General features: G+C 43.3%; 2 protein-coding genes across 3 annotated transcripts in view; one reads left to right on the top strand and one right to left on the bottom strand.

The window, feature by feature from the left end:
* The window catches only part of ECPAS (Ecm29 proteasome adaptor and scaffold), a 66,395-nt gene extending 54,062 nt beyond the window's left edge, over positions 1–12,333 (bottom strand). The window contains exons 1-2 of one of the 2 annotated variants that reach the window (XM_033084746.2): positions 12,255–12,333; positions 4,665–4,795 (exon numbers count right to left, since the gene is read on the bottom strand). In XM_033084746.2, coding sequence (XP_032940637.1) covers positions 4,665–4,795; positions 12,255–12,276 — 153 coding nt within the window. In that variant the 5' untranslated portion in view covers positions 12,277–12,333. Of the gene's footprint in view, positions 1–4,664; positions 4,796–11,916; positions 12,022–12,254 lie in introns of those variants that run through there. The other variant, XM_033084745.1, reaches the window with a different exon arrangement.
* A 2,718-nt stretch (positions 12,334–15,051) lies between these two features.
* DNAJC25 (DnaJ heat shock protein family (Hsp40) member C25) lies at positions 15,052–22,715 on the top strand. Its single transcript, XM_033084824.1, has 4 exons — positions 15,052–15,363; positions 16,313–16,465; positions 18,375–18,845; positions 21,766–22,715. Exons 1-4 carry the CDS (start codon positions 15,052–15,054, stop codon positions 21,886–21,888), a joined length of 1,059 nt encoding a protein of 352 aa, XP_032940715.1. The 3' UTR covers positions 21,889–22,715.
* Positions 22,716–24,993: the final 2,278 nt, after the last annotated feature.

The raw sequence follows: 24,993 nt of genomic DNA, 5'->3' as shown, positions 1-24,993 counted from the left end.
AGTGGGTTTAATTTCCACCCCTTTGATGAAACGTCGAGGACAACAGTAAACGATGTATTTTCGTTCCCTGTGGTTCGTATTGGTACCGTCGATGTTCCAGTTTCTCTCCACAGTTCGCGTCAGCGGCATATTGAATGTGAGGGAGACTTTGTCCATGTTGATTATACAATGTGGCTGTATATTTTTTTCAGAGATCTTGCTTTTGCAGTAACTCCAGAAGGTGGCTAACTTTTCCTCATAGTCCACCGGCAACTGCTGAGAAACCATCGTCCTTGTACGGATAGAGAGCTGCCGTCGTTTCATGAAACGGAACCACCAAGACGGTCCTGCTTTAATTCTTTGATACGCAATTCATTTCCAATCGCTTTTGCTTGTATCCGAACGGCGACAGTTGGTAAGCTCCGGCCAGCTGCCCTTTGCTCAGAAATCCAGCAGTCAAGTCTGTCTTCCAGCCCTGGCCACCTTGCTTTTCTAATGTGGAAACTCTTCTCTGTATTTCTTGTAAGACAAAGTTCGTTTTCCTGCTTTCTCCATCTGCGTACCATGGATTCATTAATGCTGAAATCTCTAGCTGCAGATCTATTCCCATGTTCTTTTGCATGGTTGATTGCCTTCAATTTAAACTCTACATCATAAGCTAGTCTCCTTTCTGTAGCCATTTCGAGGTAACTCACCCTGTTCGCACCCCGTGCCCCATCAGTAACGCCATCATCCACGGGCAGGCAAGAAGCTGTTGTCTGATTGGTTTATTGTCTGAGCAACGGAAGATCATCTATTTCAACCCATTTTCACTCAGGATAGGACCGGCATGGTACAAGGTAAGGGTAGATCTCTGAACTTCGTCCATATATTGGCTGCTACGGATTACAAGCCGCACTTGCGGGTTCGGACCAAAATTTTAGTCAAAATGGTGCGGCTTATAATTGTGAAATTACTGTACTTCTTCAGCCTAAATGGATTAAGACGGTATAGGCACTACAAGCTTGTTCCCACAAGTTAGACTACATCCTAGATCTGAAAATGTATGAGGGCAACAAGTTCAAATTACTCATTGCAGCAATGACCTAATAGTCATAAAATTAAGGGTTGCAAAGAAACCAACAAAGGAATACATGAAGGCAACGGGAAGGAAAATGGAATTTAATTTCCCCTTTTTATTCTAGCAGTACAAGCTTGAGGATAAAGTTAGTCTGGGGAGTCAAAGTAAGATTAGAACATTGTCAACTCTTCTAGTGTACTCGCGAACTAAAATATGCCTCTAAAGTTGGGTGAAAGAAGTCGTTGAAAAACTGTAATGCTCTACACTTAGCAGTATACTCACTACACACAAATGTTCTTATTTGCTCATATCTCTACTATCAAAAGCTATACTGCCAATTCAATTAAAATTATCTAAGTTTTTAAACAATGGTTAACTATATTGGCGCACATTCTCAATGCTGTTGGTGGTGGGTTTATGGGTTTTTAACTACAACAATCACTGTGGGAGAGAGACAACGTCATGAGACATCAGTTTTGTCACTGGTAATAAGTCATTGTGATAATAGTTTGCCATTCTCTTTCCATTCTCTTGCATTTATTAGCTTTACTAGATCAGTGTTCCAATCACCTGAGTACTCATATCAAAAAATACATGCTTTCCTTTTGCTTATATTGCCTAACACGATCTAAGCCGGTGTTGAACAACAAGCACCAGGCATTGCTAGTTTTGCCTAGTTATCCGGCAGGAATAAGTTAGATATTTGAAACGACAATTCTTAGCAGAATTCTTAGTGTATTTTCCTACTACATTAAACAACATATAAGAGCAAGAAGAGCAACAAAGTGAGTTCCAACATAAATAATGGAAAGGTAGAACACGCACATGGAAGAAATTTACTTGCAGATTATACACTACATAGTAGCTGTACAATGATAGCAATTCTAATAAAACACTGTAGTCTTCCCCTCACCTCTGCCTCACTGATAATTTATTTTGCTACGTGAAAACTATAAAATTGAAAAAATTCCACCCATACAGAGCCTTCTTGCTACATTTTAAATTTATTATGAAAACAGAATATGGAAAAAATCAAATGCCCTTCATTGATATGGCAAGGGCAGAATTCAGGGTAATCTACATGACTGCAATGAATTTGACAACTATCAAGAAGTATATGGAATTTCTGTAATTGCTTGTATTATTATTATCTGGTGGATGAAAATCAATAGTTTAAACACCTAAAAGGAAGAAGAAATGCATTTTATTTCATTATTCATGCTATCACAAAAACTACTAACTATTACAGTAATTTCAAGATTATAAGCCGCACCTGATTATAAAGCCACACTTTCGGGTGTCAGCAACTTTTCATTCTTTGTCCATACCTAAGCCGCACCTGATTATAAGCTGCACGTTACAATACAGGGTGTGATAAAATGTATCTATTCTATCACCATCTGTTGAGGGTGGGGACAGTGATCCTTATCTCTGTGGGAGACATTCTGCTAATGGGCCATCCATTGAAACCAGGCAGGGCATTGTTCTTTGTCTTTTCACAACCCATCCTTCCTCCAGCCAGTCATTTTCTGCTAACAGCCTACTGAGTCCCACTGGGTGACTGATAAAATTACTTCATCCCATTGGAAGTTGCTCCAGCCAGGGGGAAGAGCCCAACATTTCTCACCAAGATAAAAACAGAGGTTTTGGGACACTAAGGTAGCCCCTTTCTCCACTGGACTCCAGAGGAAAAACAGATTTCTCCACATCACCACTGGACCTCCGGAGGGAAACTGCACCTTCTGCAGGAGCACTGCTCCAACTGAATCACATCTGTCACTGCAAGAGAATGCAGCCACCATTTAATGGGACTGCTACCAACACCCTGCCTGATGGGGTGCCAGGTTGTACTCTGACTTTGTCAGGGTTTGGAGTTTGTTCCTTTGTAGTACTGCATTTCTATTTTAATTTCCCTAGAAAAGAACTGTTATTCCTAATTCCCATATTTTTGCCTGAAAGCCCCTTGATTTCAAAATTCTAATAATTTGGAGGGAGGGGGTTTACATTCTCTATTTCAAAGAGAAGCTCCTGCCTTTCTCAGCAGACACCTGTCCTCCAAACTAAAACAGCAACTTTTTGTTCTTTGTCCATATATAAGCCGCACCTGATTATAAGCTGCACTTTGAGTTCAGACCAAAATTTTAGTCAAAATGGTGCGGCTTATAATCGTGAAATTTCAGATTTCAGAACCTGCGAGTAACTGAAATACAGATTATAATCAGGTGCGGCTTATAATCGTGAAATTACTGTAAATGCAGGGACAGTGCATTGAATGATCATTTCTCTATTTTTACAAGCCAGAGGGACTTACAAGAAGTTTCTTTTCCATCAGCAACCCCCAACACTTCATCTGCACTCTGCTCCAAAACATTCCAGTCCTCTCCTACTACCAGGCCTAAAACCTAACGCAGGAAACTGAATTCCCCAATTACATATCAAATTACACCTCTGAAAATGCTTGGTCCTTGATCCTTATGGCTGGTTACAGGCAAAAACCAAACAGTTTCAGTCATTCGGGTACATATTAAAGTACCTGAATAAATTCTGTGATAAAGCTGCCTTCTGTACCAAGGACCTGAATTTTTTCAGGTAGGTATCACAGTCCAGCCTCAAAATTACAGTAATTTAATGATTATAAACCACACCATTTTGACTACAATTTTGCTCCTAACCCAGAAATGCGGCTTACACTCAGGAGCGGCCAATATATGAACAAATTTTGGAAATTTCCCAACCCGGAAGTCCAAGCCTGCAGCAGCCCTGAGCTGAGCCGGAGCCCACCCGGCCCTGGGCGGCGAGGCTGTGGCGGCACAGCAGCAGCACTGCCTGGCCCTGGGGAGTGCGGTGGCAGCACTGCCCGGCCCAGTGGGCATGGCAGCCGGGCACGCCACTCTCCCGCTTCCCAGCAGCAGCGGCTGGGCACAACGCTCTCCCGCTTCCTAGTGGTAGCAGCAAGCGGGGCCGGGGCCACTCCCTGGCAGCTGCCCCTAGCGGGGCTGAGCCAGTAAATCCCGTGATCACGCAATTCTGTTACTAATTGGTAACTTTGTGAAAGTTGACATGAATCCTCGCTGCAAACGACAGTGCGGCTTATAATCAGGTGCGGCTTATTTATGGACAAAGACCTAAATGTTGCCAACACCCGGAGCTGTGGCTTATAATCAGGTGTGGCTTGTAATCGTGAAATTGCTGTACTTGGTTCTTGCTCTTATTTCAGTTATCAGCCAAGTGAATGACATCAATGAGTATGGCTTCATGGTATTCTGTGTATAGAAGCAAGCTTGCTTCACATGTGCCTTAAGTTAGGTGGAAGCACAACAGTCCTGCAAGCCAAGACAACTGTCCCTATGGCAGCAAGTCTCAGTCCCAGGTTAACTCAGAGCTAGCTGGCCTCAAGTGGAAACTCCACACATCTGCAAAGCCCATGCTGACACAGGCACAGAGTGTTTTGTTTCAGCTCTAACAGGTGTAATGAACCAATTCTCTATTACAATAATGATAATTTTTCCTCAAAGAGTAATTTTCTCAAGAGAGAATGTCCAAGCATAGCAAATCATGATACATTATGAGCATTTCCTTCTTCCTGATCAGGACAATGTATCTTTATGGTAAATTGAACCCTTACCTTTTTGCGAACTCCTTCCTGTGTGCTAGACAGCTTGAGGAGAACAGGGGGTAGAAATTTGGAAATAATGTTCTGTAACTGCTCATCTGTTTCTGCATGGCCGAGACGCAAGAACACACGCTCCAGCTGATCTGCAATTAATTAAAGAAAAAGAAACTGGTTGAAACTCAAAATTCCTGTAGCAAGAAAACTTTTTCTAAACATCCCCTGAAAAAGAAACACTTTAGTCATTAGAGTACTTATATCTCAACAGTACTCATCACAGATTTTTAACACAGAAAACAATTGATGGTAGAAATCAGCCTGATGGGGTCCAGTACTAGCCCTCACAAGTACATGAAGACCTCTCCTAGCAAAGACAAAAGCAATTAATGCTGCCTTTGCATGTACAGTCCACAAACCTGAAAGTACAAGAAGCAATCAGATTTTTTGAAGCTTGAGACAACTGTTCTAGGGTAAACTTGATACTCACAGGTTAGGGTTACAGGAGTATTCATATGACATCTTGACACGGGCTAACCTGTCCACCACCTGTGCACTGGGGCACTTCAGTCTCCTAGAAAATCTGAACAAATGTTGGCTGAACCAGTTACTTGTTTGTCATAACTAGCTGATCTGTTTTCAAAACAGGACATGCTGTTGTGATCCTATTATCACTGTACAAAGTGGCTGGAGTGTTTTAATTCGCCTTCCCCTGGCCTGCTGATCTATACCCCAAATCCAGAAAGGAACAAACAATAAATCATTTCACAAAAACAGATGACACCAAAATCTTCTGTCAATAGCTGAAGCACAAAGGGTGAGGACCATTTGTTTTTATAAAAACAAGGTTAAAAGTTCTTATTTTAAGTCCCAGCATGAAGCTTCCCCATCAGCTACACCAGAAGCAAAACAAAGCCTCCCCTGCAACCGCAGCATTCCCAGTAGTTGAATGGAGAAAAGTCCTTGCGCATAGGACCAGAAGTATCCTGCAGCAATGAAGCCCAGACCCACAGTTAGCAAGGAGACCCAATGCTTTTGAAGGGCTAAATTGATACAACACCCTGGTCTTGCTCCGCTCCCCAAATACTCTGCAGAGTTGGCCTGGGGTGCATATCCTGTAGAACAGAAGAGATATCAGAGGCTCTTTATCTCAGGAATGGTTTAATTCTTAGGCTTCCATGAGGGTAGAGCAGGAGAGAAGGAGAGAAAGAGAAAAAGAGGAAGAGATAAGAAGTTCGGGAGGTTTTCAAGGGTCAGGAAAGGGGGAGGGGATATTGGCTTCTTGCCAATCCCGTCACAGGGGTCAGTCCATCAGTCTTGCCGGGGTTACAGGGTTAAAGGGACATACCATTCTTAAAGCATCAGAGTATAGGGTTACAACACTAAACGTCTTAAGACATTCTACAAGGAGGAAATAACTTCTCTGAAGACTGAAGTGACCTACAGAAAGCTGAGATTCAAGGCAGATCAACGAGAGCAGAGGAGACCAAGTTGACTGTAAAGGACTACAGTGGAGAAAACAAAAAAGAAAAAAAGCACTGGTACAGAGCAGCAGTAATGACTGAGGTGAATGGATATGGTTAGAACCAAAGTGAACAAAAGGGATGTTGAAATGCAAATAGTTCTAACCAGCAAACCTATGATGATTCAGGAGCCTTTACCATTCTATCTTTAAAACCTGTGCTATCCCTGCATTTATATCATCATTCCTCCTCTGCCAGTTGCACAATAAACAAAAACATACCCCTTCCAAAATTTCATTTTCTGCTGAGCAAATATGACAGGCAGCTGAACAGACAGAGGATGATGAAATTTTACTATCAAGGAAACTACAAGCCAAAACTCTGCAGCAATTATAGTATAAACTGAAGACAAAAGTCAATCTTGTTTCAGATTTCACAGACCATGTTTCAGTTTTTAAAAAGATCATGACATTTGATTTCTTTTCACATTCTTTTTTGTGGCATACTTCCCCCACCCCTCCCATCCCAATGAGACCCCAATCAAGGACCTCCTTGGTGTCTCACTACCCCATAGGCAGTAAGGGGCAACTGAAGTCACATAAAGCAGCTGAAATTACTCAAACAATTAATAAAAACTATCAAATATTTCCCCTGGGACCTAGAATGCCAGGAGAACACTGTAGATCCATCATCCTCAAGCAAGTCAACTGAGGAACTTTCTCAACATAGCAATATATCAAAAGCAAGTGTAAGGAAACACAATCGAAGTTAGTTCTAAAGCCATTTGTTGCCAGTCACTGGACTACACAACTTCTGAAAGGCAGAGAAATCACTTCTCATGTGCACTCAGGAAATGCAGCAATGTACTGAATTGCAAGCATCTGCATCATTTTCAGCTTCCTCCACTATTCTCTTGTTTCAAGCAGCAATCAGAATGGTGGAAATAACACCACCAACAACAGCAGAGACCAGGACAAAAAGCTAGCCCTTTCTTTATGCTGCCTGCTGAGATAATTTTATTACTTTTCTCATGCCTCTGCTGCAAAGCCAGTTAAGCCCTAATACTGCCATCAGATATTCTGCCCTTAACCCTTAATGACAAGACTCTTCAGCAAATTCAAGGATACTGGTCACCTGGATGTAGTTAAGAAACTGGTCAGAGGTATGTCAGAGCACTCTCCCTTGCTGCTGATGCAGGCTGTATCCACATCAGTGGGACAGGAAAACAAAGAGCCATATAACCTCCCAAGTCCTCCACGGTTTTTATGCTACTAACAATCAAGACCATTTCTCAAGCTGACAGCAATTCATTACAGGAAAGCATAAACACTGGAAATTTAAAGCATCACACACAATGGTCCAGGAAAGTAACTGTGGATGAAGTATCTGGGTCTCCAGATGCCGTGTCCTGTCTTCATGTGTGCTGCAGACCTGGCTGGCATGAGGAAAGTGTCTTTCCCTCCTTTATGTCTCTTCACAGCCTCCACTCAGCCTCAGTCAGCAGGCAGACCACTATGCACCAGATATCAAACAGGACAGTTGGTTTGCAACTGGTCTCAATTCCACACGTCACACATTGCCCAAGTTTTTAAGTATAAAGCTAAAATCTTCTCCATCTGAATTTACAGCCTCTACTGCCAACCAAAAAACTGCACAATTACAATTTTAGGAGCTTATCTCATAGCAGAAGTAAATAAAGCAAGATGTCTAACTTGCTTTACTACACAGTAAGGAGGGTGGGAGGGGGGCGAAAAGGACAAAAACTGTTTGGAAAAAGCCTTAGCAATTGGAAAACTATTTTAGAAACATCATATGTGTGCCACAGCTATGACAGTTAGCATTTTACTATGGATTAGAAAAACACAACACAACAAAGAATAAGGTGCATGAGTTAAAAAAATCGGTAAGTAGTTCTATTTTTAAAAAATGTGCAAGTAAGTCCATGCAGAATTTGAAAGAGTTATTAATGTATTTTGGCACAATCACGTCTTTTTATGCTGCTGTGTAGTAGTACTTCCACAAAAAATGCCAATTTTGTGGCACTTACTTGAGGAAAAAAAAGGTGCTTACAAAAAGACAAAGATAAATATGCAGAACTGAACAAAAGGCACCGCATATGAAGAAGACATTTCCTTTCATTGTTAGTAAAAGAAACAAAGGGGTAGAAAACCAAGATATATCTTTGTATCCCTATTTCCAACACCAGTGTCCAATTTGTGTAAACTGACATGGTGTATTTGGAATCTGTAATTCCCAAGTTACCATAGCAATGCAGCTACCTATCTGTGAGAAAATGCATGTTTCACTTCTGGTTCTTTCCAATCTCAATTTAAGACTGCAAGGAGGAATACAGGTTTCAGCACTTAACAACCTTGTAAAGACAAAAAGGAAAGAAACCACTTTCAAAATACAGATAAAGGATACAAATTCTACAAAAAAAGCTACACTGACAATGACACACTAATTTACAAATCCTGCAATATCTAAAAAGGTCAGAGTAACTCTGTTACCTCAGAACTGACCTTTTGGTCACCCAAGGTAACAGTAAAACCCCATAGCCTGCTCACAGACAAAACATGCCCTTTCCTTCCATTTGGTAAATACTGACAGAAAGCCTGTCAAAGAGAACTGAGAGAAAGACACAAAAAGGATAAAAATATGAATAAACAGCAAAATAGCGACCTCAATACAGCCAAGAACTCAAAGAATTTACCCTCATTATTTTATTTATTAAAAAAAGCCTGACTTTTTTTTTAGTACCATGGTTTATCTGCATTTTTTATCACAGAAATCTCTCAGTTCAGCCAAGTACGGTTTCATTTCAAATCAGCTCCCTCTGGCATTTATAGATATTAGGTACAGCACACCAGTTATTTCACACAGGCCCCTCAGCAATGCACATTTGTGTAGTGGAGTATCAAGTAAAACACACACCCTTCCTTTTATGAAAACTGACTAAAGAAACTGCTGGGGTTAGGACATGTCAAACTAGCTTGCTTCATCATTTGACTGTTAACCACAAAACATCTGAGGAACTAAAAAGAGTGTCTGAGTCCTCTGCAAAACAGAGCAGATCTCTGCATGAAGTCAGAATTTATCGTCACTTTCCTGAGAACTATCAGTTAGACAGATTGGTGGCACTGCTAAATAAATAATTTCTAACAGTTTCAGTAAATCAGACAAAAACTCCTGAAATCCTCCTCTATTATCTGAACTCTGTAGAACCATTACATGCACAAGCATTCCCCCATATTTTCTCCAAAGGACCAAATAAAGAATCCTGGGCATAACAGCATTTCAACTTCACCTCCTAAATGGCAGGGGTAGTCTTAGGGGCAGGTTTCTACTAAAGCAAAACCTCTAACACAATCTTTTGTCTCTAGAACTAAGCAATTGCTTCTGCATTATTTCACATGCAGAAGAAAGGATTAAGTTCTCATCTGCTGTGCAATTACTAAAATAGGAATCAAATTCTTGTTCAAATGTTATTAGACTCTGGGAGAAAATATATCTAGTATGATTATAGCAGCAAATAGTGAGCCAGGATTTGCTGGTGCTATTCCTGGCTCTACCAGTAACCCACTGTGTGCCTACAATTAAAACACTTAAGGGAGCACTTTGTACAAACAGGCCAGTCATCAGGTTGTTTTACAAGATTTCACTGGAAAAGGCTAAGAAGGCCTGTTGGAGGGAGGGATATATGATTTTTTTTTCCCCCATCCTATTCTTTTATTTTATAGAAAAACTTACATAAAAACTGGAATGGTACACCAGAACCCAAATAACTCGCAATATGCCAGGCGCAGGTTCTCCATTTGAATGGATGACTTGTCTCTCTTGCATTTGAACTCTTATGGCCTTAGGGCCAACTTACTGATTTTGCATTAATTTTTAAACTGCCATATCTTATGCTGTCTTCAATCTGTCCTCTAAGACAGCATTTACACAGAGTTTCCATGTTTGACTGGGGTTATAGATGAAAGCTTCCTACAGCCATGTGAATATAAAGCAAAGAAACCTGTTTTTTCAATCTACTACTAATGGTGATTATTCTTGTTATTTCAGGACTAGTCATCATCCTATTAAAAAGATTATTTCTTTCCAAATATGCTTGATATCTGCATGTATCAAAACACAGCAAGCCCACATGGAGGTTGAGTTTCCTCTTTCTCTACATGAAGTTACCCTTTTTTCCATTAGCTTTAAATATTTTTTTACTTAGTATTACAGTACTTTCTATTCAGTGGCAGAGAGGTACCAAACTAAATCAAAAAAAAATTTCCAAGAAGAGACTCCTCCTGCCACTCAAAGAAAAAAAAGATTTCTAAGCAAAGCAATAAAACTCTTTTAATTTTTGAAGGATGTAGCGGTCAAATGTACGAATGGCATAATGTAATTATTAAGGTGAATCTTGTCTAGGGACATTTGTCTTTTTTAGCCCTGATTAAGAGAAAGGGTTGTGTAGCAACAGGTACATGGCTGAGGACTGATTTTTTGCAGGAGCAGATTTGGAGCCTAGAAAGCTAGATTACACACAGATAGAAGCCAAGGAGTTACAAGGAAGACATCTCACACTGACTGGTTTCACCAAGGGGAATCCCATTAGCATTGTAAAGCTAACAGAATCTCTTGATGAGAGCAGCAGTGAGAGCTTTCAGTACCCTTACTTCAATTTATCCCAGTTGTCAATGGAAAAAACAGCTTGGCATTTTGGTCCTCCAGTTCTAGGAAGAGTACAGGATCAAGATTCTTCTCTACTCCACCATGGGACCTTGGCTACATAAGGGACATCCCCACCATTTTCATATTACTCAGCCTAGTTTCAGTAACATCTAACAAAGAGCAGAATCAGGATGTTGCCTATGCAGAAGCTGACAATTAAAACAAACAAAAAAGAAAAAGAAAATCCCCCAAATTAAGAAACAGCACACAGAAATTCTTTAGTACTGAAAGCCAATAGTGCTCAAATATGCTCAAAGCATTTCTTCTGCCCTTCATCTCTGACGACTGCCAAGTACTATTTCAGGGCAACCAAAGGCCCTCTCATTCGGCTGAGTCATATGCTATTTTGCTATTAACTCTTCCCAGATAAGAACCAGCTTTATGCCAGGTCAGGAAAAGCAAGGGAAGAAAAACTGCTTTTTCTTTTAAGTTCCATAGGCATCTCGAAAGAGTAGCTAACCGTATGCTTTCCCTGAGAAAGGTTTTGGAGGTGACAAGAAGGCAGGGCCGAGCTCCGCCGTCTCGAATGCTCGGCAGCAGCGGCACCTCCGGTCATGTGCCGAGCGCCGCAGGGGCGGCCGCGCTGCGCTCCCGTACCCCCGCCCGGCACAGCGCCTCAGGGGCTGCGGGAATGCGCCCCTGGACGTGCCAGCCCGCCTTGTCTCACACCGCTGCTGTGGTTCCAACACGGCACTCGCACAACGCGGGGCGAGAGCACCCACGGGCAGAGGCGCTGCCGCTTGCGCCCGTTCAGGAGTGGTGGGCGGAGGCCGCTCCCTCTGAGCCGGGGGTCCCGGCGACCCCAGGCTCCGTCCCGGCCAGGAGCCACCGCTCCCGCCCCGCAAGGTCACGCAGCCGGCGTGTCCGCGGAGGGGCCAGGGATGCGGGAGGTGCCGCTATTCCCGCTTTCCGCTTCCTGAGATGGCCTCCCAGGGCCGGCCCGGCCCTGCTGCCGTCAGCGCCCGGTCGGGCCGGGGGCCAGGCCGCCATCGCAGAGGAGACCCTCTGCGGGGACACCCCAGGTCGCCCTCCCGCTCGCCCCCTCGCCAGCCCCCGCTGCGAGTCCCTGCGCCGCGAGCACTTACTGAGCTCGTCCTGAGCGGCCGCGGCCATGTTGCCGGCTGGGGAGGGAGGGGAGGCGGCGAGAGACGCTCCGCACCTCCCACCCCTCTCCGGCACCGGCACCGGGCCGGCGGCCGCCTCTCTCCTCCTCCCTCTCCACCTCTTCCACCCCCTCCTTCTCCTCCTCCTACTCCCTGCGGATCCCCTCAACAGTGGCAGCGCCCGCTCTTCTGTCACAGCCAGTTTATATTTAGAGACAGCCGCCGTCCCCGCCGCCCGCCCCCGTCGCATACACGGCCCGGCCCCGCCGCCGCCCCGCCCGGCGGGCCCCGAGGAGGAGGTTTGCGGGGGCAGCACTGACCGGAGTCCGCGCTGACCTCCATGGCGGCCGCGGCGGCTCCGCGCTCGGCACGGCGGCGCAGGGACGGGACAGGACGGGACGGGAGCGGCGTGGGGCGCCCCCGCGCGGCCGTGGGTGCGCTAGCAGGGGAAGGGCGAGGAGCCCCGCCCACTGCCGGGCGCGGGCCCCGCCCCCTGATGACATGGTCACGCCCACCTAGCGGCACGGCCACACCACCCGCCACCGCCGGCGCTGCCGAGCCTCCATTCCAAAGCCATTTCCCGAAGGGGATAAAGGTGCTCCGTGGAGCTCCTACCCTGCCGTTCTGGGGTTACTCAGCGAGACCACCACACTGCGTCTTTTTCCCCAACTCTGCGATGTCATATGTAGTCTCTGTAAGGAGCCTCTTGGCAAGATGCCCCAGCGGAGGGGTCGCTGGGGCTCTTCTGGAAGCAGACCGCGTGGCGCCCAGTCCCCAGCTCCCTTACTGCTTCCTGCGGGTGGCACGGGGCAGCTGACCACATCTCCCTAAAGCTCCAGGTCCAGTCCTAAGAACGCGTGAGTTCAAGTGACAGGTGTCAAGAGGACTAGCTTGTTTCTCGAGTCAGGAAGACAAAGGTGACAAAAGCTTCTGTGCACGGCTTTTGCTACATTTGTGCCATGTGTCTGGCTGAGCAGTTTCCCCATAACAGCCCTCACAGTGCTGCTGCACTTTGCACAGGTAGTTGGAAAGGTGCTGATAACACACCAGTGTTCTGGCTATTGCTGAGCAGCACTGGCACAGCATCAGCACTGTCTCTCCAACATTCCTCCCTCCATCAAGGGGGCTGGGGGTGGGCAAGATCCCGGGGGGGGACACAACCAGGCCAGCTGAGCCAAACCGACCAAAGCAATATTCCATGGCATATGATGTCAGCTCAGACACAAAAGCTGAGGGAAGAAGGAGGAAAAGGGGGCATTCATTTATTACAGTGTTTGCATTCCAGAGCAACTTCTATGCATCCTGAAGTCCCACTCTCCAGGAAATGGCCAGACATGGCTTAGCAGATGGGAAGAATAAAATTATTTTCTTCCTCTTCACTTGTGTGTGCGTAAATTTTCACTTTTGCTTTAGTAAACTGCCTGATCTCAAACATCAAGTCGTCTTCCATCTTATCCTCCCTCCTCAGCTGAGAAGGGGAAGTGATAGAGCAGCTTGCTGGGCACCAGCCACCCAGCCCAGGTCAACCTACCACAATTTTTTAAGGTCAGGGTCTGAGGAATTGACTCCCAGCCTCCAATGCTGAGAGGCTCTAATGAGCAGCAAACAGGTAGCTTTTTTTTTTTTTAGGAAGCAGATTTGGGACCCATTCACAACTGATGGAAATTATAAGCATTTATTAATGCAGAAAGGAGACACGCAGAGGAGACCAGCCATGTGGGAGGCACACTCATTTCTAGCTTTAAGAACAGAACATGCTCTCAGATGAGCTGAGAATTTTTGTGCTGAATATTTACATCATCAAGCCCATATCTCCTTTTCTAGGAAAGGTCAAACACTGAGGTGATGTTCTTGCTGCTTATACCAGAACAGAGATGCAATCCTCCTTTCCAGGAGAAGTCTTTGGGTACAGAACACCCAGGCGGCAAACTTGCTGCCAAAGCCACCATTTCAAGGAGCTGTGCATAAAGAATCAATCAGAATCACAGAATGGGTCAGGCTGGGAGGATATCAGGTCCAACCTCCCTGCTCAAGCAGAGCTGCCCTAGAGGACATGGCACAGGATTACGTCCAGACAGTTCTTGAATCTCTCAGGTAAGGGAGACTACCAGTTAAATTGTGTTGGACCCCACATGGCAAGTGGTCAGACCCTGGGCTCTACCGAAGCAAGCCTAAACCAGGTACAGGCTCAGGAAGTACAGTAATTTCATGACCATAAGGCGCACCGGACTATAAGGCGCACTTCCGGGTTCGGGGAAGAATTTTAGTCAAAAGGGTGCGCCTTATAGTCGTGAAATTTCTGTACTTCGAAGGTTCCTTCACAGAATCATGGAGTCTGGAAGGGACCTCTGGAGATCATCTACCCCAACCACCCTGCAGGCAGGGTCACCTAAAGCAGGTGACACAGAAACATGTCCAGGTGAGTTTTGAAAACAGCTAGACAGGGAGACCCTATGACTTTCCTGAGCAGCCTGTTCCAGCACTCTGCCACACTCAGTGTGAAGTTGTTCTTTCTCACGTTGGGATGAAACTTCTTGTGTTTATGGCCTTTGCTCCTCATACTGTCGCTGGGCACCACTGAAAATTCTGGCACCACCCTCTTGGTATCGACCGTTGAAACATTTATATGAGATCCCCTCTCAGCAGTCTCTTCTGCAGACTGAGCAGGCCCAGTTCCTGCAGTCTCTCCTCATGAGAGAGATGCTCCACGCCCCAAATCACCTTTGTGGCCTCCTGTGGACCCCTTCCAGTACCTCCGCGTTTTTCTTGATCTGCGGAGCTCAGAGCTGAACACAGCAGTTCAGGCCTCCCTAGGGCTGAGTGCAGGGGCAGGATCACTTCATCGACCTGCTGGCACTGTTCTCCCGAATGCATCCCAGGATTCCGCTGGCGCGGGTGCAACGCAAGGGCACACCGCGGCTGGAAGAACGGGGCGGCAGCAGCCTGTGAGCAATCGGGGACAAAAGAGCGGCGCTAGCGCAGGCCGCTCTCCGTGCCTGTCCCCGCGCGCGGGCTCTGTCGCGACCCGCCTCCTGTCGCGCCCCCGCCCTCCCGCGCCGGCCCCGCCGCCTGCCGCGCGCACGGCGCGGAGCGCGGCCCGGCCCCGGCAGCGGAGAAATGGCGGCGGCGGTGGCGGCGCGGTGTCCGGGCGGGCGGTGGGCGCTGTGCCTGTGCCTGTGCGCGGCGCTGCTGCCGCGGCCGGCGCGGGGCCTCACCGACCGCCTCTACTGCGGCCGCCGAGTCTGCTACGAGGTGCTGGGCGTCAGCCGGCAGGCCAGCAAGGCGGAGATCGCCCGCGCCTACCGGCAGCTGGCCCGGCAGTACCACCCCGACCGCAACCGCGGGGAGCCCGCGGGCGGCGAGGGCAGCGGGGCGCAGGCGGCGCACGAGAAGTTCCTGCTCATCGCCGCCGCCTACGAGACCCTCAAGGTGAGAGAGCGGGACCGCCGCCGCGGCCGGAGCCGCTCCGGTAAGCAGTCAGCGAGGGAAGGAGAAACACCCCGAAAAATCCTCCTCCCGTAGCCAGCCCGAGAGTGCGGGAAGGAGGATGGAGTGCTCTTGAAAATCCTCCTGTGTCTAGAATGCGTTATTTTAAAAATGATTTTATTTATTTATTTATTTATAACGAAGCGACTGGGCTTTATCTTGGAGGTGTATACCTTTAAAAGTAGCAGTGACTCGAGTAGCATATGGGATCTGTAAGGAAAGGCTTCTCAGGGAAAATCATGTGTGACTTGGCAAAGACGGAACCCAGGAATGGAAGAAGGAGACCTGTAAGTGTTTTAAGGCTACAGGGGATTAGAAAAGGGAACTCTTTTTTTCTTTTTTTTTTTTTTTTTTTTGCGGGGGGAAGTGGGGTCGGAGTTTGAAAGGAATGCAGTTGAGTCTGGCAAAATTAAATTTCCCATCCCACAATTATATGGAGTAAAATGATGAAAAACTCAGAGAATATGAGAACAATGAGGTTTACAACTGGCTTTCCATTGGAGAGATTCCATAGCCCTGTAAACGAATTCCTTTAAGTTTTGTAAAACAATCTCCTAATATGTTCTTCATCTGAAATTCTTTTCCTAAGCAATACTTATTATCTCCAGTCCATCTGGACTTCCCATCCTGAAGTTAAACAACTTACTCTGTGGATTTTAGTTCCTTGTTTGTTTTCTAGTTTTAAATGCCTTTGCATAGTGCCTGCCTATTCATTTTAAGACTAAACGTATCATATGTGCATGAGGACAAATTTCCTCTATGTTTCATACTCAATTGGGCTGTCGCCAGTTTTACAGCAGCATGGTCCTTAATGAGATGTAAAACACAGGTATAATAGAGCAAGTAAAAGCAGGAATTTAAACCTTAATGAGTTTTTCATCTCATCCTGCAGGATGAAGAAACACGTAAAGATTATGACTATATGCTGGATCATCCTGAAGAGTATTACAGGCATTATTACCACTACTACAGCAGGAGACTGGCACCTAAAGTAGATGTCACAATAGTGATCCTGGTTACGGTGTGTGCCATCTCTGTTTTTCAGGTAAAATTTCATGTTTACATTGTACTCTTCTGCGAGTTTCTGAACAAGCAGAGAAATAGTGGCCACTCTCATAATGTGCCATTTAATAAAAACTATCAGTGGGGAGCCCTGTTCCTGTATGTTGTGGTCCAGTTCTTTGTGGTGGCCATAAAAATCCTGAAGTCAAGAGGTACTTAGGAGATTTTTGACTGCCCTTGGTACCTTGAAAAAAAGTAGAGATTAGTTTCTTTTAATTTTGTTAAGACAAGGGGCATCTTTTCTGAAGAATTTAGTAGGTTCTGCTGGACAGGCTCAAAGTAGCTCAGGCAGGACTTGTGCCCCAAATAACATGCCAGTTTGCCAAGATGCATAAGTAAATTTTTTTAAAAAACAGACTAGTAGCAAACTGATTTCAAGACTTTATTCAGATTATAGGACTGAATATCAGTAGTTTACTAATGCTTGAATATTGTATTGCAGTGTATTTTAAACACCACATTGATGAAGTCAGGAGAGAAGCAAATTCAGTTCAGCAGAGTTTACTGTGAAGGTGGTAGATTCAAGGCCCAGAAACCTCCCTGTGTTTTAGATGAAAAAAACTGTGCTGTTGCTGATAAGAGGATGAAAATGCATAACTTCTCTTTAGGATCTTTTAAATCACTGCTTCAAAACATCATTAAAAATACCAAAGACGTTTAAGAGATGAAGATATAGCTTATGCTGTGGTGCAGGTAACTCAATATTTAGTGGGATATTGGAAGTTAGAATAAAAAGTATGTTGATCAGAATTCGAAAATAATAAATTCCAATGGCATATTCAATCAAATACCTAATTTCTCTTCAGATTTAGTTCCAATGGCAAAGTTTCATATCGCATCTTATTTCTCATGTAAGTGCAGACCTGGAGTCCAACTGCCCAATGGTTCTAAATTCAGTGTAGGCATCTGTGTAAACTGATTTGCCCATCTTGCTTTCTGTTGTTTCTGCTTCTTGGCCTTTGCTAAGGTTGTACAGTGGGTTTATGTCTGCACTTTGTCTTGGTAAATGGTGTGAGATGCATCATTCTTAAAAAAGTTGTTTCAGTGAGACACGCTTGGATGTCTCAAGAATGAAAGTGAGCTGCTAACATTTTCCCTTTTGTGCCTGTCTAGTTTTTTTCCATGTTTTCCATGCCTGATCTCAGTCATTTACAGGACACTAGATGGGAACAATATCAGCTCTCAGCTAGTCCTTGTGCTGCTTCAGAAGGAAGCATTTTCAGGGTTGTGCTGTACAGGGCTAGGAGTTGGACTTGATCCTTGTGGGTCTCTTCCAGTTCAGGATGTTCTATGATTCTGTGCTCACCCAGGCAGTATATTTCTGGTTTGTTGTTTGGAGCTTTTTTTCCCCACTCCCTTGAAACCCAGAGTTCAGCTGGAGATCAGAGAAGTATGTTGAGTTTTGTAAAGTGGACACTGCCTGACTAATGAGATTGTCACATATTTAGTTTATGTACAGTGAAACTGTTTTAAAAGGGTAAAAATTTTATACTTAAATGTTTGTATACTATCACCTGTATTTATAAATATAAAAAGAGGGGCTTTCTGAGAATGCCTGGCACAGCCTGGTATTAACTTGCAAGAGATTGCCATCTACTCAGGAGCAAAACTGTTGAGAGCGGTGTCTGCTTGGCCTTCCTTGTCATCATAAATTGCTGTGAGATGCACTTCCATACATCCGTTTTCCAGATGCTTCACTGAGTCTGGAGGGATGATTTTAACTTCTGTGATACCACAGAAGTATTGTTAGCTTCACTTTTTGCCCTTTCTGTAATATAACTGTGGTTAAAAGTGTGTGATGGCATTACTTTTTTCTTTTCCTGGCAAACCCCCAAATAGGAATGTGTCTGTATTAAAACATGGTTTTTACTTTTGCTGTTCTTAAATTACAGTTCTTCAGCTGGTGGAGTAGTTACAATGAAGCTATCAACTACTTAGCATCTGTGCCAAAATACCGTATACAAGCTACTGAGATTGCCAGGCAACAAGGTTTACTCAACAAGACTAAAGAAAAAGGCAAGAACAGGCGGTCTAAAGAAGAAATTCGTGAAGAGGAGGAAGAAATTATTAAAGACATTATTAAAAATAAAATAGATATAAAGGGTGGATATCAGAAGCCCAAAATATATGATATCCTTCTATTTCAGATCCTTCTTGCTCCTTTTTACTGGTGCAAATACATAGTTTGGTACTGTTGGTGGATTTATTGTTTCACTATTAAAGGGAAAGAGTATGGTGTGGAAGAGAAGTTGTATATCATAAGAAGGTACATGAAAATGTCTCAGTCTCAGTTTGACAGCCTGGAAGATCATCAAAAAGAGACCTTTCTTGAACGGCAACTATGGATACGAGAAAACTATGAGGTGGGTAGTGATACTGAAATCAGCCTGGAAATGAACTTTCTAACACAGTTTGAAGTATTAGAAGACAGGCATTCTTTATTACAGCCCTGGACACACCCGAAGCATATGTCCTCTAATCAAATGTGTGTCTTGAACTTACGGTGGGGTATTTATTCCATCATGAGCGTACATATTCATTACAATGTACTTCCTAGCTAATACATAAACATCACTTTTCCTAGAGCTGATTTGCATGCATCCAACTCCTGCTGGCCTGCTCCTCCTTTCATGGTTCTAGAGGGTTGTCTGAAGGGGTTTGTGGTGGTTGTATTGACTGAGTTCTTCAATATTAGAGGTGACCTTTCCTTGAACTTTTTCTTCTGGCATGTGCTGTTGCTTCTTGTTACATGCCAAAAACACTACTGTATTCCTTATTATTGGTTCGTCCACTGGTTCCAGCTACTTTAACACACACTTATCTTTTTTTAGCTGATTAGTCTTTAAGATCTATCCAGCAGCTTCAGGGAAACTGAAAATTTCTCTGTTATTTATCAGTAGTCCTGGTGAAAGAACTAATGTTAGTTATCCAGCATTCCCAGAGCAATAGTAACAGTGTGCTATTATGGTAGGTTGAAGACTATTGTCTGCTCTCCAAACAGAAATAATTTGTAATAAGAATTACTCAGATTGTCCATCAGTCTTCTAAGATGTTAATTCATGGGGGCCTTTTGATTGTTTGTTACTTTTGATTGTTTGTTACTGTTTTGTTTTGGTTTTCCCAACTGTCCTTTGCTTTGGTCTTTGGTGAGTAATGGACTGCTTTTGCAGTGTATACCTAGACAAGTAAGGATGGCATAAAAACTACCATTGGATACAACTTCTACTCTTGACATGGATAATCAATAAATCAATAGTCAATACTATACAGTCACTATATAATTTTTAAGAATTCTGTGGGAGCAGAGAAAGAACATTAGCTACAGCATGGAATTGCAGTCCAGAATTATTTGGGATGTTGGGGCATGGCAGGTTGACAAAACCCTTCTGTTGTTCCACAGAGGTGTATGTGTGGGCCATTTGAATGTGAGGTTTCTAATGAAAAACATGAGAATATTAATTTAGTCTTCTTAAGGGGAAAAGGAGTTGGTGCTGCTGTTCTGCATATGCTGGGGAAAGAGATGTGATGGTGGCAGGACACCAAAGATAAGAGAATGTTTCTTCAAAAGCAGACAGGGGTGGATTACTCTACAAATTTGAAGAGGAAAATAGTAAAATAGGTATTAATGTAAGGAGAGGATTAGCTGCCAGGTGTGTATATGTACTCAGTTATGATGAGTTTACTAGAAAACACTCTGGAGGTCCAAAGACTGAGTAATGCTGCTAGCTATTAATATGGAAAAAGATTGGATGGATATCATGTAGTAGAGAAAAAAAATGCCCTGGTTTCTTACCCATGCAGTTTTTAATAAAGGATGTTTTGGTCACTGAATGTGAAAGAGCTGTTTTTGCTGCAAGTGGAGTCTTTTTAGCTCTCTTTTGTTTCCTGTGGTGGCCAGCAGTTCATTTTCCCTGACGAATACATGACAGCTGCACCTGAATAGTAATATTTATCCAACATGTTTTGCAGCTTTTTGACTTTCTGAAAAGGAAATAGTGTCCTTTAGGTAATTGCTTTAATGAGTTTTTACCTAGTCACTTCAATACATTAATATTTTCAGTGTTTTCTGTGCCGTCTGGTCATGACATCAATACTTGTAGAAGGTGGTAGAAGAGAATTTTTTTGAAGCCACCTAGACTCCTGCTCATCCCAGTATTACTGGAAATGGAGAATAATCATTCAACTTTATTCAGTTCTTGTGGTAGCTGTGCTTTTGTGTACCACTGCAATATTCTTACCTGAAACTTAGTAATGTATTTTCTAGGCTGAAAAATAATGCTGTAGTGTTTCTCCCCAAAAGCTTGTCTGTTCCTTCATCACTGGAGATGTCTATCTACATATTGTTCAGTTTTTCAGTGTTGTTTTAGGATAGGGAAAACCAGGAATTCAATACACCAGTGCATCACAGAGCTCCACAATATTTTTACTGTTTCTTAATGGTTCTTAAAACCTTTGTGATCACTGAGCATTGAGTTTGTGTATTCATGCAGCCATCTATAATACAATATTTTTAAAATCTTGTTCATGCATAGCAAAAATTTAAATTTAATTGGCATTTGAATCAGGCTAAGTCATATGACACTGAGCTGATAAAATCTTTGATGGTATACAGGTTTATGCTGACTGCATCTACATAAACTGCCTTCCAAAATAACAATGCAGATGCTGTTGCATTTTTTTACCTTTTTTTTATAAAGATGATTGGCTTTGCTGATAAATGTAGATTCCATTGCAGTGACACCATTTCTTGTCAGAATATAATTGCTTGTCTTTTAGTACTGTAAATACTGGATGCAGAGATATTTGATATATTCTCAACTTTGCTGAGATCCTTACTTAGGAACAAAACGTTCCATAGTGATTTCTGTTTATGATGATTTTGAAAAGGATGAGCACCTAAAAGGAGGAGCTGAACAGCTGCTTTGAACAGTATGTGCTGAAAGGGACTCACAAGGCTAGCTTTTTCGAACATTAGCCATTGCATAGTGTGTATTGTCTTTTGTTGAATTCATTGAACATCTATTTCTCTAGCAAAAAAAAATGTTTTGGAGCTTACAGGAAGGTAGTTCTGCTCTCAGCAAAAGCACAAAGTATCTTGACAGCAGTAGGGTCTTGGGCTGCAAGTGCTCCAACACTTTGTTGTTGGTTGGGATCTGCTTCTGCACTGCAATCTGGTCTTCTGTAAGAGCAATAAGCTGGCAAATGATTGAAGTATAAACACACCCCACTTGAGGCTCAGTTAGGCTGTTTCTTCATCCTTATTAAAAACTTCTGTCTTACCAGGTGTATAAACGGGAACAAGAGGAGGAGTTAAAAAAGAAGATGGCCATGGATCCCAGATGGAAGAGATACCGGCGGTGGATGAAAAACGAAGGACCTGGAAGACTGACCTTTATTGATGATTGAAAGTTGCTGAACAAAATGTGTAGTATTGCTGAAAGTGATTTGCAAAACTTTTCATTATGTCATTCAGAGTTTTGTCTGCTGTGGCTTAGCAGTGATCTAAAACTCAGGAACTATTACATCAGGCCGAAGCATAATACAGGTTTACCATTTTTATAAATCAGACCTATTAAACAGGCTCAGCCTAATGTATATATGCCATTTACTTGGGGATATCAGCATGGAATTAATTATTCCAAACAATGTATTTTTTGCTAGATACTTCATATTCATCGTCAGTGAAACCATAACTCTGGTGTTTCTGAGAATGTTTTTAGTTCAAACCTTGTAAGTCCCAGTTTTCTTCTTTAAACTGAAGGGTTCCTTCAACTAGAAACTGAAAGTGCTTATAAAGGATTCCAAAACAAGGACCATTTTCTGTTTTCCTCTCTTAGCCCCTACTTTTCAATCTAAGATGCCAAATAGTTTTTTTTTTTCATGTAAACAATATGGGGATTATACAAGACTACTGCTATTCCTGCTTCACTTGGAAATTCATTTTATTCTTTCTGGGAATAAATGATGCATGATTGATCATCATTGTGATGCAAATAAGCCTTAATTCTTTGTTTTACAGAATAATTCATGATACGGTATGCGTGGATGTTTTGTGGTTTTTCATCTTGTACGTTGGATTATACCTGCTTGTTCAAAACAAGTATACCAGTGAATATTAGTCTATTAAAAGTGACATTTCTTTCACCAAAGTATTGGTTAAAGGGAAAAATGACCCTTTTGTTAAAAAGGGCAATTTTGATGCCTTATGTAAATAAAAGTTTATATATGCAGACTTTATTAGTTTTAAATTCTAAATCTTAAGTATTCATTACATTTATCTCTTCTGATCTGACCTCTGAGTACTTAGAATAAATAATGCATAACAGCAGTCTGTGGTTTGCCCTGTAATAACCCAGGTCAGAGAGTTTCTGTGATTTGCTGATAGCAGGGATTCTGGTAGCTTATTCCTCTTCAGTAATTTTACTGGGGAAGGAAATGTAGGAGCATAGTCTTTCTCCTATCATCACACCTGTAAAAGTGAGTTCCTTAGAAGGGAACTGCTGAAAACAGTGCCTTGTTAGCTGCCTTTTGTGGAGATTGGTTCTGGGAGTGGTTTTGAACTTGCTACTTCTGATATTTTTTGCACATTTTTGACACGTTGTTTCAGTTTTCTGCTTAAAATAACATTCGAAAACATATGTTGTAGTTTTATGGACAGCTGGAGATAAAACACCTTGTAGCTGCTTGTTAAACTCTCCTCTCTTTTCCCCCAACCCTGGCAGAATGGGGATGTGAGTTGAAGTAAAACTTGTATGTTGAGATAAGAACAGTTTAATAATTGAAAATAAAGTAAAATACAATCATGGGTAATAATAAGAAAAAGAAAACAAACAAGAGCTGCACAATTCTATTGCTCACCAGCCACTGACCAATGCCAGACTCCCCTTCATGTACTCAGATCCACCAGCCTTCTGGGTAACCTCCCAGTTTATATGCTAGGCATGATGTTCACTGGTGTGGAATATCCCTTTGACCAGTTCAGCCAAAGTTTAACCACTTGTCCCAGCTATGCTCCCTCCCAGTTTGGGTTTTTTTATGTATCTTCTCACTGGCACAGCATGTGACAAGGAGGGGAAAAAAAGTCCTTTGGCTTTGGATAAGCACAATTCAGCAAAAAACAAAACATCAGTGTGTTATCAACACCATTCTCATTCTGAATCCAAAACACAGTACAGCTACTGAGAAGAAATTATCCTAACTGTAACCAGGACAATACTTACCACTTATTCCATACCATCTGTGTCATGCCAAGATTCACACTCCCCAATATCCCATCACCTTCCCTATTTATCTGTTTTGATAGATGTACAAACATCATTCTCTTAGTTAATGGAACACTGTTAAGTATTCATGGAACATCCACACACACACAAAAAAACCTGTTGAATTAATTTAGTCTATGACTTTGGCCTTCATCCTTGGTAAGAGTCTTTCAAGCAGAAAAGATGGTACAAGGTATTGGATTGTTGCATGCTGCACATTTGACCCAGGTTCTGATCCCAGTACTGCTGCACTTGTTTGGTTTTACCAAAGTTCATTCTTCAGGAGTGCGATGATCAGAGGGAAGTCAGGCTCAGATCCCCAGAACAGTTGTGGTTCAGATTGATGCTGTGAGGTGATACACACACAGCTATTACTACCACTTCTATACATAGAAGTGGTAATAGAGTGTTGCATAGTGACAAACATCATACAGTTTAATTGATTGGCTATTTTCACCTAAAATCAAATCACCTTGAGGCACACAAAGGACTCCCCTTTCCTCTACCATGATGCACCAAGTGCACCTGGGTCCTTGAGCAAAAGCAATCTCACAGATGGGTATGCCTTTGCCTGGGGTAGGAATAACCCAGATTCTTTTCCCCAGCATGTTTTTAGTATGCACTACAGGAAATGTATCCCCTTCTACACTACATAAAAACTTTGGGCAGGGCCAGCCTGGTAGGCAGATCCTCCGGTGTCTAACCAGGTGGCCTTTGCTAAATATGTAGCCCAACATTTAATGTCCCACACCCATTGCTCTCAGTGAATCTGTAACAGTCCACTACATATTTCACTCTTTCCAGAGGCTGGTGCATGGCAGGAAATGATTTGTCCACTCAATGCCATGTTTTTTGGCCCAAATGTCTACAACGATGTTTAGGGAGGGAGTTCCACTGTCTGATTCAGATCCTTCTGGGGTGCCATGTTGCCATAGGACTTGCTTTTCCAGGCCCAGGATGGTGTTCCAGGCAGTGGCATAAGGCACAGGGCACATCCCCAGCTGTCCTATGGCTCTTCCACTACTCTAAGACATGGCATATGCCATGATCAATCTGCCAAGCCTTCCCCATTATATTTCAGCCACCATCCTCCATACTAAAGAGGCTTTACCCCCTTGGCCTGCTTTATGGCAGCTCATATTTCATATTCATGGATAACCTTAGAGTCCTCTTCTCAATCCCAAGCCCATCTCTATGTTGCATCTCTTCCTTGGTATCCTCAGGTGTCATGGGCCCACCAAACTTGAAA

The sequence above is a fragment of the Catharus ustulatus genome, chromosome Z, assembly GCF_009819885.2.
Source record: "Catharus ustulatus isolate bCatUst1 chromosome Z, bCatUst1.pri.v2, whole genome shotgun sequence".
In the NCBI taxonomy this organism is placed as follows: Eukaryota; Metazoa; Chordata; class Aves; order Passeriformes; family Turdidae; genus Catharus; species Catharus ustulatus.
Note: the sequence above shows the minus strand (reverse complement) of the source record. Positions and strands in the feature narration are given on the sequence as shown.

Coding starts and splice junctions, on each gene's coding strand:
- DNAJC25 (XM_033084824.1), top strand. CDS start 15,052: ATGGCGGCGGCGGTGGCGGCGCGGTGTCCGGGCGGGCGGTGGGCGCTG. Junction 15,364..16,312: donor CCGCCTACGAGACCCTCAAG/GTGAGAGAGCGG, acceptor CTCATCCTGCAG/GATGAAGAAACACGTAAAGA. Junction 16,466..18,374: donor GTGCCATCTCTGTTTTTCAG/GTAAAATTTCAT, acceptor CTTAAATTACAG/TTCTTCAGCTGGTGGAGTAG.